The 13,816-nt window shown below is 38.6% G+C and overlaps 2 protein-coding genes across 2 annotated transcripts; one reads left to right on the top strand and one right to left on the bottom strand.

Annotated features, from left to right (window-relative positions):
• Nucleotides 1–5: 5 nt before the first annotated feature.
• On the bottom strand, nucleotides 6–2,338 carry LOC132184585 (uncharacterized). Its single transcript, XM_059598273.1, has one exon. The coding sequence runs from the start codon at nucleotides 2,268–2,270 to the stop codon at nucleotides 147–149; it is 2,124 nt and encodes a 707-aa protein (XP_059454256.1). The 5' UTR covers nucleotides 2,271–2,338; the 3' UTR covers nucleotides 6–146.
• A 3,295-nt stretch (nucleotides 2,339–5,633) lies between these two features.
• Nucleotides 5,634–12,804, top strand: LOC132183620 (chloroplast processing peptidase-like). Its single transcript, XM_059596979.1, has 6 exons — nucleotides 5,634–6,424; nucleotides 10,314–10,376; nucleotides 10,467–10,535; nucleotides 10,826–10,912; nucleotides 11,727–11,794; nucleotides 12,357–12,804. The coding sequence occupies exons 1-6, from the start codon at nucleotides 6,197–6,199 to the stop codon at nucleotides 12,421–12,423; spliced, it is 582 nt and encodes a 193-aa protein (XP_059452962.1). The 5' UTR covers nucleotides 5,634–6,196; the 3' UTR covers nucleotides 12,424–12,804.
• The last annotated feature ends 1,012 nt before the right edge of the window (nucleotides 12,805–13,816 follow it).

Below are 13,816 nucleotides of genomic sequence, written 5' to 3'. Positions count from 1 at the left end.
GATAATTACATTGCCACATTGGTGATGGTATTTATTCAATCATATGAACATTTTGTACATAACACCAAAGGCAAAGGTTGCTCCTAGTCACATAATAGCGTAGCTTAGCTTACAAAGTGTAGAGATAAACATAAAAGAGATGAGAATTATGCAGCGTGACATTGAGGCTTGGCTGAGCCATGATTTGGCATCTCACTGAGCCAATGACAATCCTCAAACGCGCACCGTGGCCCAACTTTTACCCACTCCACGTCATTGGGCTTAATGTACATTGGCCCCCACGCAGGAGTCCCGTCCTCGAACGAATTATGCGTCAACCTCTTCAGATCAGAGCCGTCCAATCTCATCGTGAATATCTCACCGTAGGGCTGATACTGATGTGGGTTCGAGATTGGCTCAGCTGATATGCCCGCGTAGTCCGAAGTGAAAGCTATTGTTTTACCGTCCGGACTAAACGTCGGGTGGTTGGCCCTCCCACCGGACCCGCTCTTAAACAACCTCCTCAACCCGGTCCCATTCGGGTGGATCAAGTACAACTCGAAGCTCCCACTACCCGGGTCCTCCCGGTCCGACGAGAACGCGATCCAGTCACCATCCGGTGACCAACTACACATCGTGTCGGTCCAGGATCCCTCCGTCAACCTGTGGAGCCAACCTCTCTCCCCATCCACAGCGTCCATTATATACAGATTCTTATGACCCGAACGACCCGACCGGAACACCACCCATTTACCATTGGGTGAAGGGGAAGGAAAGGCATTGTTTTCGCCGTTGGTGGTCAACTTTTTGAAACCCGGTTGGTCCGCCTCATCGACGTTGATGGAGATGACATCTACCTCGGTTCTCTCTGAGGCAAAAGTGGGTCCCGTGCTAGTGTATACGACCCCTTTCCGCACTGGGTCCCATGCCGTCGAGAATGCGGACTCGCCGTACACCTGACGCCGGTCAGAACCGTCCCTGTTCACGACGTAAACCCCCGGGAAATCAACGTACGCGATCCGGTCACCCGCGGGAGAGAAAGAAGGAAACGAACCGTCGATTCTGAAGAGCGATAGCTCGGGTACGGGGCTCTGGAGGTTCTCGAGTAACAGCTGGGTGCTTGCTCTTCCATTCCTTTCGCCTCTGCACCGGTGGTAACCGACCCGGCTCAAATCGGACGAGATGAACGGGTTCAAGTGGTGAGTCTTGGGCGACACGGGACGAGTTAGCTCCTTGAACTCTTTTTTCACGAGGTCAAACAACTCTATGTGGCGAAAATTCGAACTGGGTCTCCTCGTAGCCATAGCAATGAAGTTCTTGTTCCCTGGTGAGGTAGCTGGTGTGAACGCGTGGAGACCCGGTGGGGTGATTCGCTCAACCACCACTGACTCAGTAGAAACCGGTCCCTCACTCGGCAAAGTCGCTCTGTAAATACTCCACCACTTGTCACCACCTCTCCTATGGAAGTACAGAGTCGATTCGTCCACCCAGCACGGCCACCCACCGTGTTCAACCAACTTCACCCGCCGAGTCCCGTCCCGAGTCAAGAAAACGTAGATGTCGGTGCTGAGCTCCTCGACGTCACCTTCCCAACCTATGGCTCCGTACGAAGCCACTGCTGTCCAAACCCCAGACGGAGACACCGCCGGGCTAAAGTCAGCGACACCGTGAGGGGTGAGCCTCTGAGTCAGACCCGTCGTTAACTCGGTCGAGTACACCGCAGCCGAACTCGTCCTCGGCTTGCCCGTATCCTCGTGAGTCGACACGTACACCAACAACCCCTCCGGGGTCAAACTCGGCCTGTCTTTCATCGAAATCCCATTCTCGCTCCGTGTAGAACCCAACAAAGGGATCTGAATCCGTTCGGGGACTTGGAGGGCGGACCTCGATCTGGTGCTGCGCGGAGCATCGTAAAAAACTTTGTCATAGTATATATGTGAGGTCCCGTTTCGCTCCGTGACGTAGATGAGCTGGATGGGAGCCGAATCGGTTCCGACCCGAGTCTGGATAACAGGCTGGTCGGACAAGAAAGATTGGAGGGAGGAGCTGGAAGGGAAGTGGCCATTGAAATTGAGCGATTCGCCGTCGGTGATTTGGATTTCGTTGGCGATCGAAGGTGGGTCAACGGCTGGGAGAGCGAAGATGTCAAAGGCGAATTCCGATCTGCTGCCAAGTGAAGCGAAGATGATGCTGGCGCTACTTGGGGATTCATTGGCCGCCGCTGCACATAATAAGGGCAACAGAAAATTGAGCCAGAAACAGAGATTGCGTTTGGTTTCCATAGTGACCATAGATAGTACAGAGGATCGGTGACACTGTCGAGGATCAGATCTGATGAAGCAGGTGTGGTGCAAGATAAGATAAAGCGATGACTAGGTCCCAAGATGACGGGGGCTGGGTCCCATCAATCTCACACGTGTGGATGTTGTGAGACGTGTGAATCTGGGTGGGGATGACTGGATATTTTGTCTTGGCTTTCATGGTGATAAAAGCCTGTACATATTATTTATTAGCTAGGGGGTAAAAGACATTATTATTAGCCAACAAAATGTTGCCACGCTATCTCGAATATCGATATAAGACATACTGTTTTATTGGTTTTATATTTAGAGCTTCTCGAAGAAAAAACTCTTAAAATGGCTGATATTGGTTTCATCGTCAGGAATTTAAGCATATGGATATGGTTAATAAATGCATTAATTTTCATTTGATTAGATTCTTGAAAATGATTTTGAAATTAATGTTTTCAAATGTTTGGTTGATATTTAAAAATTTAAAATATATTTTTTTCTCGGTCTCTTCTTTATATTTCTCTTAAAATCAAGCTTCTCAAAATACCACAATCCAAATAATTACAACGGTGACAACAATAACAAGTTCATGTCGCATGGTGGAACACCTGATTGATGATGTCAAGCTAAATTTAAATGTTTTCTCTAAGTGGCAAGTTAACTATGCACATCGGGAGGGGAATAGGGTGGCGCATGATTTAGCAAAAATGGCCCTTAAACAAGTCAATGATATTGTATGGAGTGAGGAGTGTCTATCTTATATCAGAGATATTATATTAACAGAATTGCTCTGTCAATAATTCATTTAATGAAAGATTATCAAGTTTTGATTTAAAAAAAAACAAGTTCATGTTGTGATAACTAAATACAGAGATATTGACATTCTTTTTATGTTTTTGTGTTTTTCTAAAATTGGTATATTTTATAAAATCATTGTTTCCAAATTTTGCCTGTGGCCCGTGTTTTTTCATTTGCAAATCATCATACTCTCTCTAGGAGTAGGCAAATTAATCGCCTACCTACCGACTAACACTTACCGACACCGCTTAACCAATGGATAGTAAGCGATAGACTTTTTATATTTTCGACAAATTCAGTTTGGTAGGCAAAATAACATTTTCTAATCGAACCGACTTTACCAACCGACTTTGCCAACCAATTTTCCATTTCTTTGCTTACCGACATTACTGACTGCCATTATCGACCGATATTACCTAACCGACATTACTGATCGCCATTTGATAATGGAACAAAAAGTTGGTGAAAATTTTGACTTTACTGACAATTGCCATACGAAATGTGAAAACCCAATTTTTGTAACTGAATTATCCGACCCTCACCCCTAACTCCCTCTATTTCACTCTCTTCTTTTACACTGTTGTGAGTACATTTGTGAATGTTGAGTTCTATGTTAAAAAAAAAATTTATCAAATATCTCATTAAATCATTTGCGCTTCCCTCTTCCCCTTCCAAAGCGACATGCCATTTCATCACAGAAAAAAAAAAAAAAAAAAAAAAAAATAGCAGAAGTTCTTAGAGAACTTTTGACTAAAATTAATGAACATAGGTCGATAGAAACTTCCTAGAGAAGTTCTCTCAAGTGAAAACTTCTCTCGCTGGTCATCCATTTATACTCTGTTTGGAGGAAAGAAGAACCTTCCTCCCCCTTTCCTCATCCTCATATCTCCTTCATTAAGCTCATTCTGTCCGATTTTGTTGGCCTAGAGTTTTCTCTAGATCTTTCTACCTCTTACGAGTCATTATTCTTCACCTCCCAATTATTTATCCCTAATTCTCCCAAAATCGCAACCTTGGCCCCTCCTCCACCGCCTTGCTACCTCCTTCGACCACCTACGATGCCTCCTTCTCCTAGATTTGCTTTGGTTTTCATATTCGGTTTTTTCAAAGCTTGATCCCTAACCCTTAGCCAGCTTCGCCCGATAACATGTCTCATGCTCCTCCGTCTAGCCTTCACGTACCCCAAAAAAATAATAAATATGGCTCTAATACCATATGTAACGACCCCGCCCTAAAAGATATGATATTGTTCATTTGGGCTAAGCTTGTATAGTTTTATTATTGGGTTTGCCCCAAAAAGCCTCATACTAATTAGAGAGAGCATATTTCATATAAAGACATTATTTTTTCCACATTTAGGCAATGTGAGACGTCACATGTGTTCCTTCCCATACTTCTTGGTTGTGCCGTCGTTATTACACTTTGTCAAACCGCCTTAACTAACAACCAATTTTCTTGGTGTTCGTGCAAAAAATCCATAGGGCTGTATCATTTATGTGATGCATTCCCTTTTAATTTATGTTTTCTTGCATGGTTTGATTGTATTAGGACTTACTTTGCCCTATGTTGTTGTTTTTTTTCTTCTTTTTTTTTCAAAATAGTAGGCCGAGAAGACCAATTGTGGCTATCCTATTTGGGCGTGACCATAATAGTACATATCCGCTGGGAGCCACACATGATGGGTTTAGATCATGAGAACCATAAGCGTTCTCCTAAGCCCAACTGAGCATAGTCTGACCTAACCCCACTAATGCATTAATGAGAATATAAAGTGACTAATACTAATCAGACATATATGGTGATTCTCCATTGCGGATATTCAAACTCACATCCTATTACATGCCCTAATTACTTTAAATTTTTTTTAAGACATTGAACCACTACCCTTGATGGTTCCTCTCCTCAACTTCCTCTTTTATTGTTGTTGTTTGCGGTTCGTCCTGCTCACTTAAAAAATAAAAAAAAACTAATGAACATTAATCTCATACGTACGTTCTCAAGTTTGAACTCATAAAATAGTCATAAAGTTTGGGATCTTTCGTAGAAAAACCATGGTTCTGTGAGGGTTTTGGGCAAACAAAAACAACATTACACTATACTGTTTATAGTTAAAAAAATTAAAAATGAAAATAATAATTGAGGTAAGAAAGAGTAATGCTGGTACCATCTTTTTATCATCTTAAAATCTTTATAAAGTTAATGCGATTTTTAAAATCATCATTGGATCAAAATTTAAGTGTGATCTATCTAAAATTTAATAGTGATTTTAAAAACCATATAAACTCTTAGAAGATTTTAGGAGAATAAAAAGATGGTATTTAGTATTACTTTATAGGAAATTAAAAAAGTGATATCGAGAAAAGTGTAAAATTTTGTTTTGTAATAATTTTTTTATTTAAATAGTAATAAAAAATAAATAATGTGATATAAAAAGTAAATGATGTGATTTAAAAGTGAAAATATTTTAATATTAATTTTTTTTTTTGAAAAAAAAATAAAGTAAATAGTAAAATAGAACGTGGTTTAGTTTAACGAGGAATGTGGTGTAGTTGTAAAGGACTTGGCCCAGTGAACGTCCCCAAGATATATGCAAACTTACTCAGTAAGTCACCAAGGAAGACCTGGTCAAATGTCGGAAAAAATTCCCATTTCCACCAACCCGTTCTCTCTCTCTCTCTCTCTCTCTCTGTGTAGAGCAATGGAGCTGAAGAAGAGCCTGTCATGGCAATTCTTATAAACCAAGAAAGACCCATTTGGTACTTTTGAGCACATAGATTTTGCTCTCACTTCTCTGCTCCTATTCCAATTTTTTCATCCGATCAGAACCCATTTCCTACTTCGTTTTGATTTCCAAGTTGAAGCTCCTGGTCGCTGGATTCAAACGGCGTTGTTTATTCACCTCCCATAATGTCACTCTTTTCAGTTCACTGATCCCACTAAAGATCTTCATCTTGTATAATGACTGGCTTCACAGAATCCGAATTCTAACCAGCCAATTCAAACCCCTTAAAAGCTGAAACCTACATTTCAATCTCTCCGCCTGTCTTTGTTCTGTTTTAGTTATTTAAATTCTCTCTCATCTTGTGGGTCATAATCATATTCTTTGTTTGTTCCCTCAAATTCTTGCAATGAGTTTCTTGAGGCCTTCTGCATTGTACGAGTTACTTATCACCTACTCTTCGCTCCGGTGGATGCCGTGCCAGAGCTGGGGGTTTCTCCGATGGCCGGGGCTGGAGGGGTTCATGAGGCTTTTGGTGGTGGTGCTTTTATGGTCTATGCTTTCGGAGATACGGCACATACCCTCGTCTTCCATGTACCCAACTCTTCGTGTTGGTGACAGGATCATTGTCGAAAAGGTAAAGTAAAGCTTTTGACTGTGTTGCTTCTGAGTTGATTTATTTATAATGACTATTAGTACAAACGTTTTGGGAGGTTTTGCTTCTGCATGAATGGAAGAAATTAGTGATTTGCATTGTCTTCTATGATATTTGTTAAGGTGGATGGCCATACACTATAACGATCATAGCTTTAGAACTTTGATGAATGATTTTGCAATTCTACATTTAAACGTTGTAGTTCAATTTCCCTGTGACTCTGTGAGGTAATCGAACTTTGGTGGCAGTAGGAGATTAATTATCCTACTTGAGGAATACAAGAAATGAAATACTTCATGTTGTTTCACAGGTTGTGTACAATGAAGCACAATGAAAACAAGGAGTAGATTTTAAATGTCGTTATGTTGGATGCTGATTTTTCTTTGTGTATTTTCATGCAAACATCATCATTTACATGCTTCTTTCAGTGTGAGGGAATGCCTAATCTTGCAAGTGATTCCCCTTTGTGGTAGTGGACGCACCACGCTACTAGCAACTACCGCAAATGATGTCGAATCTATATTGTTATTTCTTTGTTATGCTTTCCTTTTTTAGGCAGCAACTGCCAATGCAGCACCGCTTTTGTGACTAACACTATCTCCACCATCATCAGAATCATCTATCATCATTATCTATATAGCCACTAGCATCTTGGAAGCAAGACAGGATTTCTCACTGACAAGCTAATCCAAAACTAACCATATCTATTAGAACTTGTGCTCTGCAAGATTGTAGTGATTTGTGTATACTTCATCACCAGTGCTAGGTTATTCCACTTCCATGGGCCATATTGAAATCTGAACTTCTTTTACAATTTTAGCTTATTTAACCAAACTTGGAGTGCATCATGCTTGGCACAAAACTTCTCTTGCTAATTTGCATTACCTTTGTTGACCTTGTCAGGTGTTCCTCATCAGATTTAGTTGATGACTACCTAGTTCAGTTAGATACCTCAACTTGTAGCCATTTAATATATATATATATTTTCCATACCTGTAAAATTTTGATCGGGTCCAAATTCGACAGTGACTCACTAGAAGCGGATATACTCAGATTACATTTGTACCCTCAAATTAGTGTAACTGGAAATTTTGAGCGATATTGCTTGAGTTACTTTAAAAGAGTTCCCCTTTATGTCAAGGTTACTAATGCAGTATGGTGCAGCAAAAGGGCTAAGATTCTTCTTTAGTTTTCAATATATGGCTCACTGTACCTAAAATTATCATGATATGGCTGAATTATATGTAATGCTGATTGCTGTAAAAGGGGCAAACTTTCAACGAGTCCACAAATTTTATAAATGACAAGCTTGCTTGCCCTGCAAACTTGATGGTGACACTTTTTGAGTGTACAAATGAACGCATCTCATGGGAGTTTATGATCATTCTTCAATATGCCCATGTAGAATCAAAGTTGAAATATGAACTCTCTGGATATTTCTGATATGAAGGAATGACGTTTGTGTTGCTTCACCCCTGAAAATGACTTTTAACATGCATAACACATAGATTATAGTTTCAATTTAACAAGACTAGAATGCTAGCAGACTTTGTTTTCGGTATTGACTTACCTACACTTAATTTGAAGGACCGAGAAATTACTTATGATTGCCTAATTTTGTGAGTATGAGTTTGTCTATTGATACACCTTGTAATTTTCTTTCCTTGGGACTGAATAATGCATACTGTGAACTGAATGACTTTGAGTAGCACGTGATTGGACATTTTTCATTCTGAGCAAAATGCCTAACAATGCAAGGAATTTCCTCCCTTATGGTTGGATGGACTAAAATCCTGTCTTGGACTTGATCCTCAGATTGCCAACAGTTTAGTTACTCCTTCCTAAAACAGGCATGAAAAATATTCCCCACTGAAATTGAACTTTTGCTTCTTTACTTGTCAGCTTGCTTTTCTATCTAGCCTCGGAGAAACTTCATTTTTGTGACTTTTTTGGTGGGAAGCAGGGTTATATTTTTTCTTTCTAGATTTGTCATAAGTACCGATTTGTGGAAACACAGTGGGGTCACCTATTTGACTAGAAGGTTCAGCTCCAATTTAAGATAAATAAAAAGAAAACCAAGATAAAAATGAACGAACTTTTTGTATAATTTTTATGTTCATGTTGCAAGGACAAAGAAGTTTATTTTATAACATATCTCTATTTGTTAGATTGAAGAATAAGGATACAATTACCATCATAAATGGGGTATGGTGTACTTTGAACACCAGTGCATATATGCAAATTTCTCTTGATGGGGTAGTCTGGTCCCTTACAATAGGATATTGCAAAGTTTGTGAGATCTCTCTCTCCTTTTTTTTTACTATTAATTTAGGGGTGTTGGTCAAGTAGTCGATGGAATTGTTATATGAATCCAAATTAAGCCCAACAGATTCAGAGAAATAGTTTCACAATCCTTTGACGTTTAGAACTTTCAAGTAGAGTCTTTTTATGGTTGAATGACTTGCTAGAGTTCTGGTGTTTGTCAACTTTGGGTGATATTGAAAGCAGCTACCATCTATAAAGTTTCATCTTTGGTTTTTGGTAAAGCTTTGAATAAAAGGTTGGCAATTGAATATCTCATCTTTGGAAAAATGAACTATTCCAAAGACCTTGTGTTAGGACTCTATAGTCAGTTGACTATATGATAATTCATTATTTATATCAAATAGTGAGTGGGGGTTTTGCTTAGATTTGCTTGGCTAAAGTTTTAGGATAATTGGTAGTTTGACAAGATATTCTTATCTATCATACATCAAATTTAATCTTATAAGGGTTTTCGCTTAGAATTTTTGTCTTCTGTGGTCTAGGACTACAAGGATTCCTTTTGAGGTCCTCATTCTTGGTTGATCGCTGGCTCCTTGTGTCTCTGAGGAAAAAATATATATTTTTAAAATTTTTTCCTCTCCTGGTTGTATATCTTGCGGATTTTTCGATTTCAGGTTATCAAAGAAATTTGAAGCATTATCTGTTGTAAAAGCAGACAAAAAAGGTTTTGCTGGAATGGTCAGTAGTTATATACTTGCAGCTCTTATCTAAACAGAAGCTGGAAATTCAGTAGGTGGTGGTAATGGATACCCATTAAGACATACTTATATGAATAATTACTTAACCATAAGAGAAACGGAATCAATGTGAGATTATTTAACCAATTCTGCTGCATTCTGTCATCTCTCTTGTAAATGTATAGTGGCACACATGTTGCAGACCTCAAAGCATTAAAGCATGCCATGTATCATACTCCTAGTTCTCAACTCCTGAAAGATGCAATTAGTGAGAAACAATAAAAGATCAAATTTTCAAAGAGATACTACATGCCGGGGAAACAATTTTAGAATGTCTAAGTTAAACAAAGGGGAAAAAAGCATGGAATAGAAGAAGATATATTTCCTGAATGAATCTATTCTTTTTCATTTAACTAGTTCATATATTATTTGACTATTTTCAAGATGCACCTTTGTAATTGGGAAGAAGTGTTAATGAGGACAAGAATGCTTGAAGCAGAACAATTAGTTTGCTGTGATATAAAGAAAACTTTAAGAACCAAATGCGAACCCAGTGCAACTGATTGTAGATTAATGTAAGTGATCAAAAAGATTTAAGGGCGCAACAACATGTCAATTAAAACACCAATTTACTTTGGTATAAGCAAAATTTAGGTTTAAAAAAATCACATGTTTGTTCAATTGATCTATAATCAATAATCATCATTTATTGTTTTTTTCTTTTTTATTTTTTAACTAGCAGTTGCTATATATTATGATATTGAATGATATTAATGATCATATGGGTGATTATTTTCAGTTTTTCCATCACAATTAATCTTCATCAGTTCTAACTTTGACCACATTATGGTCACCTATTACTTCTTCAGGCCTCATATTATATTAGAAGTCCTGCTATACATGATATTGTGACATTCCAAGATCCAACACAGGTCTGTAATTATGGTACAAAAATTGCTACATGCCTGTGCTTTGTGGTTATCTTTTAGTGAAGTCTTATTATAGTCTTGGTTTGTCCACAGCAACCAGGAGATACAGAGCAAGGAGTTTTCATTAAGAGAATTGTTGCAAAAGCAGGAGATTTGGTTCAGGTGGAATGGCTTCTTAGACCCTCTTCATGCACATTATGCTTGAATTGTTACAAAAGCGAGTCCTTGCATGCTTACACTTAAGTAGTTATGTGGTAATCTAGATTTGGTTACTTAGTTAATTTTGAAAACCAAAAATACCTTTTTCTCACTCTTTACAGGTGTAACGGATTGCTTTATGTGTAGACATTGTGCATTGCTGACTAGTCAGTTGGATGATGGTCATCATCTTTTACATATCCTTCAAAATATAAGTAAGCAATACTCATGTCTGGGTTCCCAACGACTTGCAGGTCGATCATGGATGGCTCTACGTCAATGGAACTGCTCAAAAGGAAGATTTTATAGCAGAGCGCCCAACATACAAATCAATTTTAACTGTATGGTCCCTGTCTGTTATTACTTTGTGCTTCTATTTTACTTGCAGTCTTTCCAGCAGAACTAGTAATCAATCATGGAGGGGGGCAAGTAGTTGATTAAAAGAAAGTTTAGTGCAATTTAAATACAATTATTTTATATATTAATATGGATAGTTTTAATGAAATTAAAAAGATGATGATATCTGAAAATTATTTGAAAGTGTATTATTGTTAATCTGTCGTGTGACAACAAGATTAATATGTTCATTATAAGGGTTGTGGTTCAAAGAGAAAACAAATCTAACTTGGATGTTAGTTAGCTCAGCTAGTAAAGTCTATTTTTGTCATACGAGGGACAAAATTGAATCCTCCCTACATCAGGGGAGAAATGGGGAAAGGGGGTAGTGGTAAGGGAAGTGAGAGGCCTTTCTCAACTGTGTAGCCCATAGGACCAATGGGCCTCCAATGGGCAAAAGAATTAACTTTGCAACTATTAACGCAAAGATATGATATAACTAATGTCCATCCTGCTGCTTAAATAGAATCTAAAGTAGTTTCCAATTTTTTTTTTTTTTTTGTACGTTGGCCTATGAATAGTTTGTGGTCTTAAACAGTATTATGGGGTTGGAACACATGTTGTTGACATTAGTAGCCGAAAAATTAAGAAAGACAAAAAAGCGAAAAAGATAAGGGATCCGGCTACTGGGTTCGATGTGGGCTTCAGATGGTGCATGCTATGCTTGGTCTGCTGGTTTTTTTTGTTGTTATCCTCAATTGGGCTTATGATCCACATTAGTTGCTTCATAGCTAATTTTACCTATTTTGGGTTTTGCAGTATGTGCCTCAAGGTCATGTTTATGTCTTGGGTGACAACAGGAACAACAGTTATGATTCCCACGTTTGGTTAGTATACAAGTGCCCATTCTTCAATTCTTTTTCCTTTCTTTCCTTCTATTGGTGCAGGGAAAAATTTGGAAGTGGGGGGGGTGGGGATGGGTTGTTGGGGTTGGCTTGATTGTAGCAATTTAGACATATAATATGAGAGATTTCATATGAGACCCACTAGCCCAGTAAATAGCTGGGCAGCCCAAAATTTGTTTGGGCCGATAAGTCTCATATAAGGTCTCTTACATTACTTGTTTTAATTGCTAGCAATTCGGACAGATAATCATTCTTGATTCTTATCCGTCGGGGTTGTGCCTGGGGAGGGTAGGTGTAGGTGCTGATATTTCCTAGGATGTGCCAGGTGTTCTAGAATAAACTCCCTTTATAGGGGCATTTGATCTTACAATGCTCGAAAGGACAATGTCCTTCTCCATGGGGAGTCCTTTCTTGGATGCTGAGCTGGTGAATCACTACATTTTTTTTTCCCCATCAATACTCATTTTGGATAAATTATGTTTTTTTTTTTCCTCCTTAATTTTGTGTTATTATTTAACCCATTCATGTCTTAATTGATGAACAGGGGACCCCTTCCCATTAAGAACATTGTTGGAAGATTTGTTATGTGCTGTTACAGACCTTCAAACTGATGACATGACAATGATGGAAGATGAGTTTTGGCAGATTAGGCGGGTACATTATCAGAAGGCTCTTTGTCTGGTTTACACGGTTGGAGTTCACTGCATCTGTGCCTTCACCGGCTAATTTATGCTGAGGAGATGTTAGTTTCTTTAGCCTTCTTATGCAATCATATTCATTTCGGCATTCATTGAAATATTTACATGATTTTTAAGCTGTTGGTACAGGAAGTGTCAAAAACTGAACATGTGAATTTGCTTTCTCCTTAACAGTGTTAATTCTCTTTAATTAGGCTATCTATGCCTTAGATATGCACAAAAGGGGTTTCTACCATCTTTGAGCCCATCAACCGGTAGACAATAAAGAAAAGAGTAATATTGTTTAGCAGATTATTATACGACTGTCATACAACTTGATGATGTGACATTGAAAATCAATATTTGAATCAACACTTGTAGCCTACACTAAAAGATCTGGGTATGATTTTTCATGTCATGTCATCCCAGTTGTATAGTAGTCCTATAGCAGTTGTATGCTAGCTCTTGAGGATTACAATCATAAAAAAATAAAAAATAAAAAATAAAAAAAAGCGTTAAGGGCATGATGGTTTGAGAATACCACCACTTGTGGCTTACACCAAAAAAATCTGGATTGGTGACAAGCTAACCAACAAGATGGTTTTGAAGTGGTGGAAGTTCTTGAATGCTTTGAAGTGGTGTCATCTCCATCAGTTAGGCAAAGAAACTTTCTCCAACTTTTTGGTAGGTGATTCTGCATATTGGCTGGATTCTATTGAGGTAGGCTCGTGGAATAATGGATACGGACCTGCACCCACCATTGATGCCCAAGCTCGCAAGCTTACGCCTGTAAAGTACTTACAGTGCAAACAATGCACCCACCATTGAAGCCCAAAGCTCTCAAGCTTACGTCTGTAAATTACTTACAGGGCAAACAAAAATATCTTGAAAAGGTGTTAGTTCAACTTTCTACACAGAATTTGTGAAAAGAAAACAAAGAAAAATAGTCTAGGAATTGGACATTCAAGTTTATTACTGTTGGGTATTAAGGAGACTGATTTGGTGAGAAGTAAAAAGAAAAATTAAAAAAAAAAAAAAAAAAATTTACACGGTTTGGTAGTGTGCTTAGAATATTAATTTGATTTGAGCTGAGCACTATATATCAGCTTTTCTGCAGATTACCTGAAATCATTGTCAGAAAATGCTCAAATTGCATGGCTAAATATCCATCCTCAAACGTCAAATTGCAACAGGAAGATTATCATGTGAGTATGCATGGGACCCATGCACAAATGAAATCCCATATGATGCCAACCATATCAAATTTGCCAAATTCCCAATCCCTTAAAAGATGTGATAGAACCTGTAGGTGTCAGTTAACCCTGTC

The sequence above is a fragment of the Corylus avellana genome, chromosome ca6 (assembly GCF_901000735.1).
Source record: "Corylus avellana chromosome ca6, CavTom2PMs-1.0".
Lineage (NCBI taxonomy): Eukaryota > Viridiplantae > Streptophyta > Magnoliopsida > Fagales > Betulaceae > Corylus > Corylus avellana.
The sequence above is the reverse complement of the archived record's forward strand: the minus strand, read 5'-3'. Positions and strand labels throughout refer to the sequence as shown.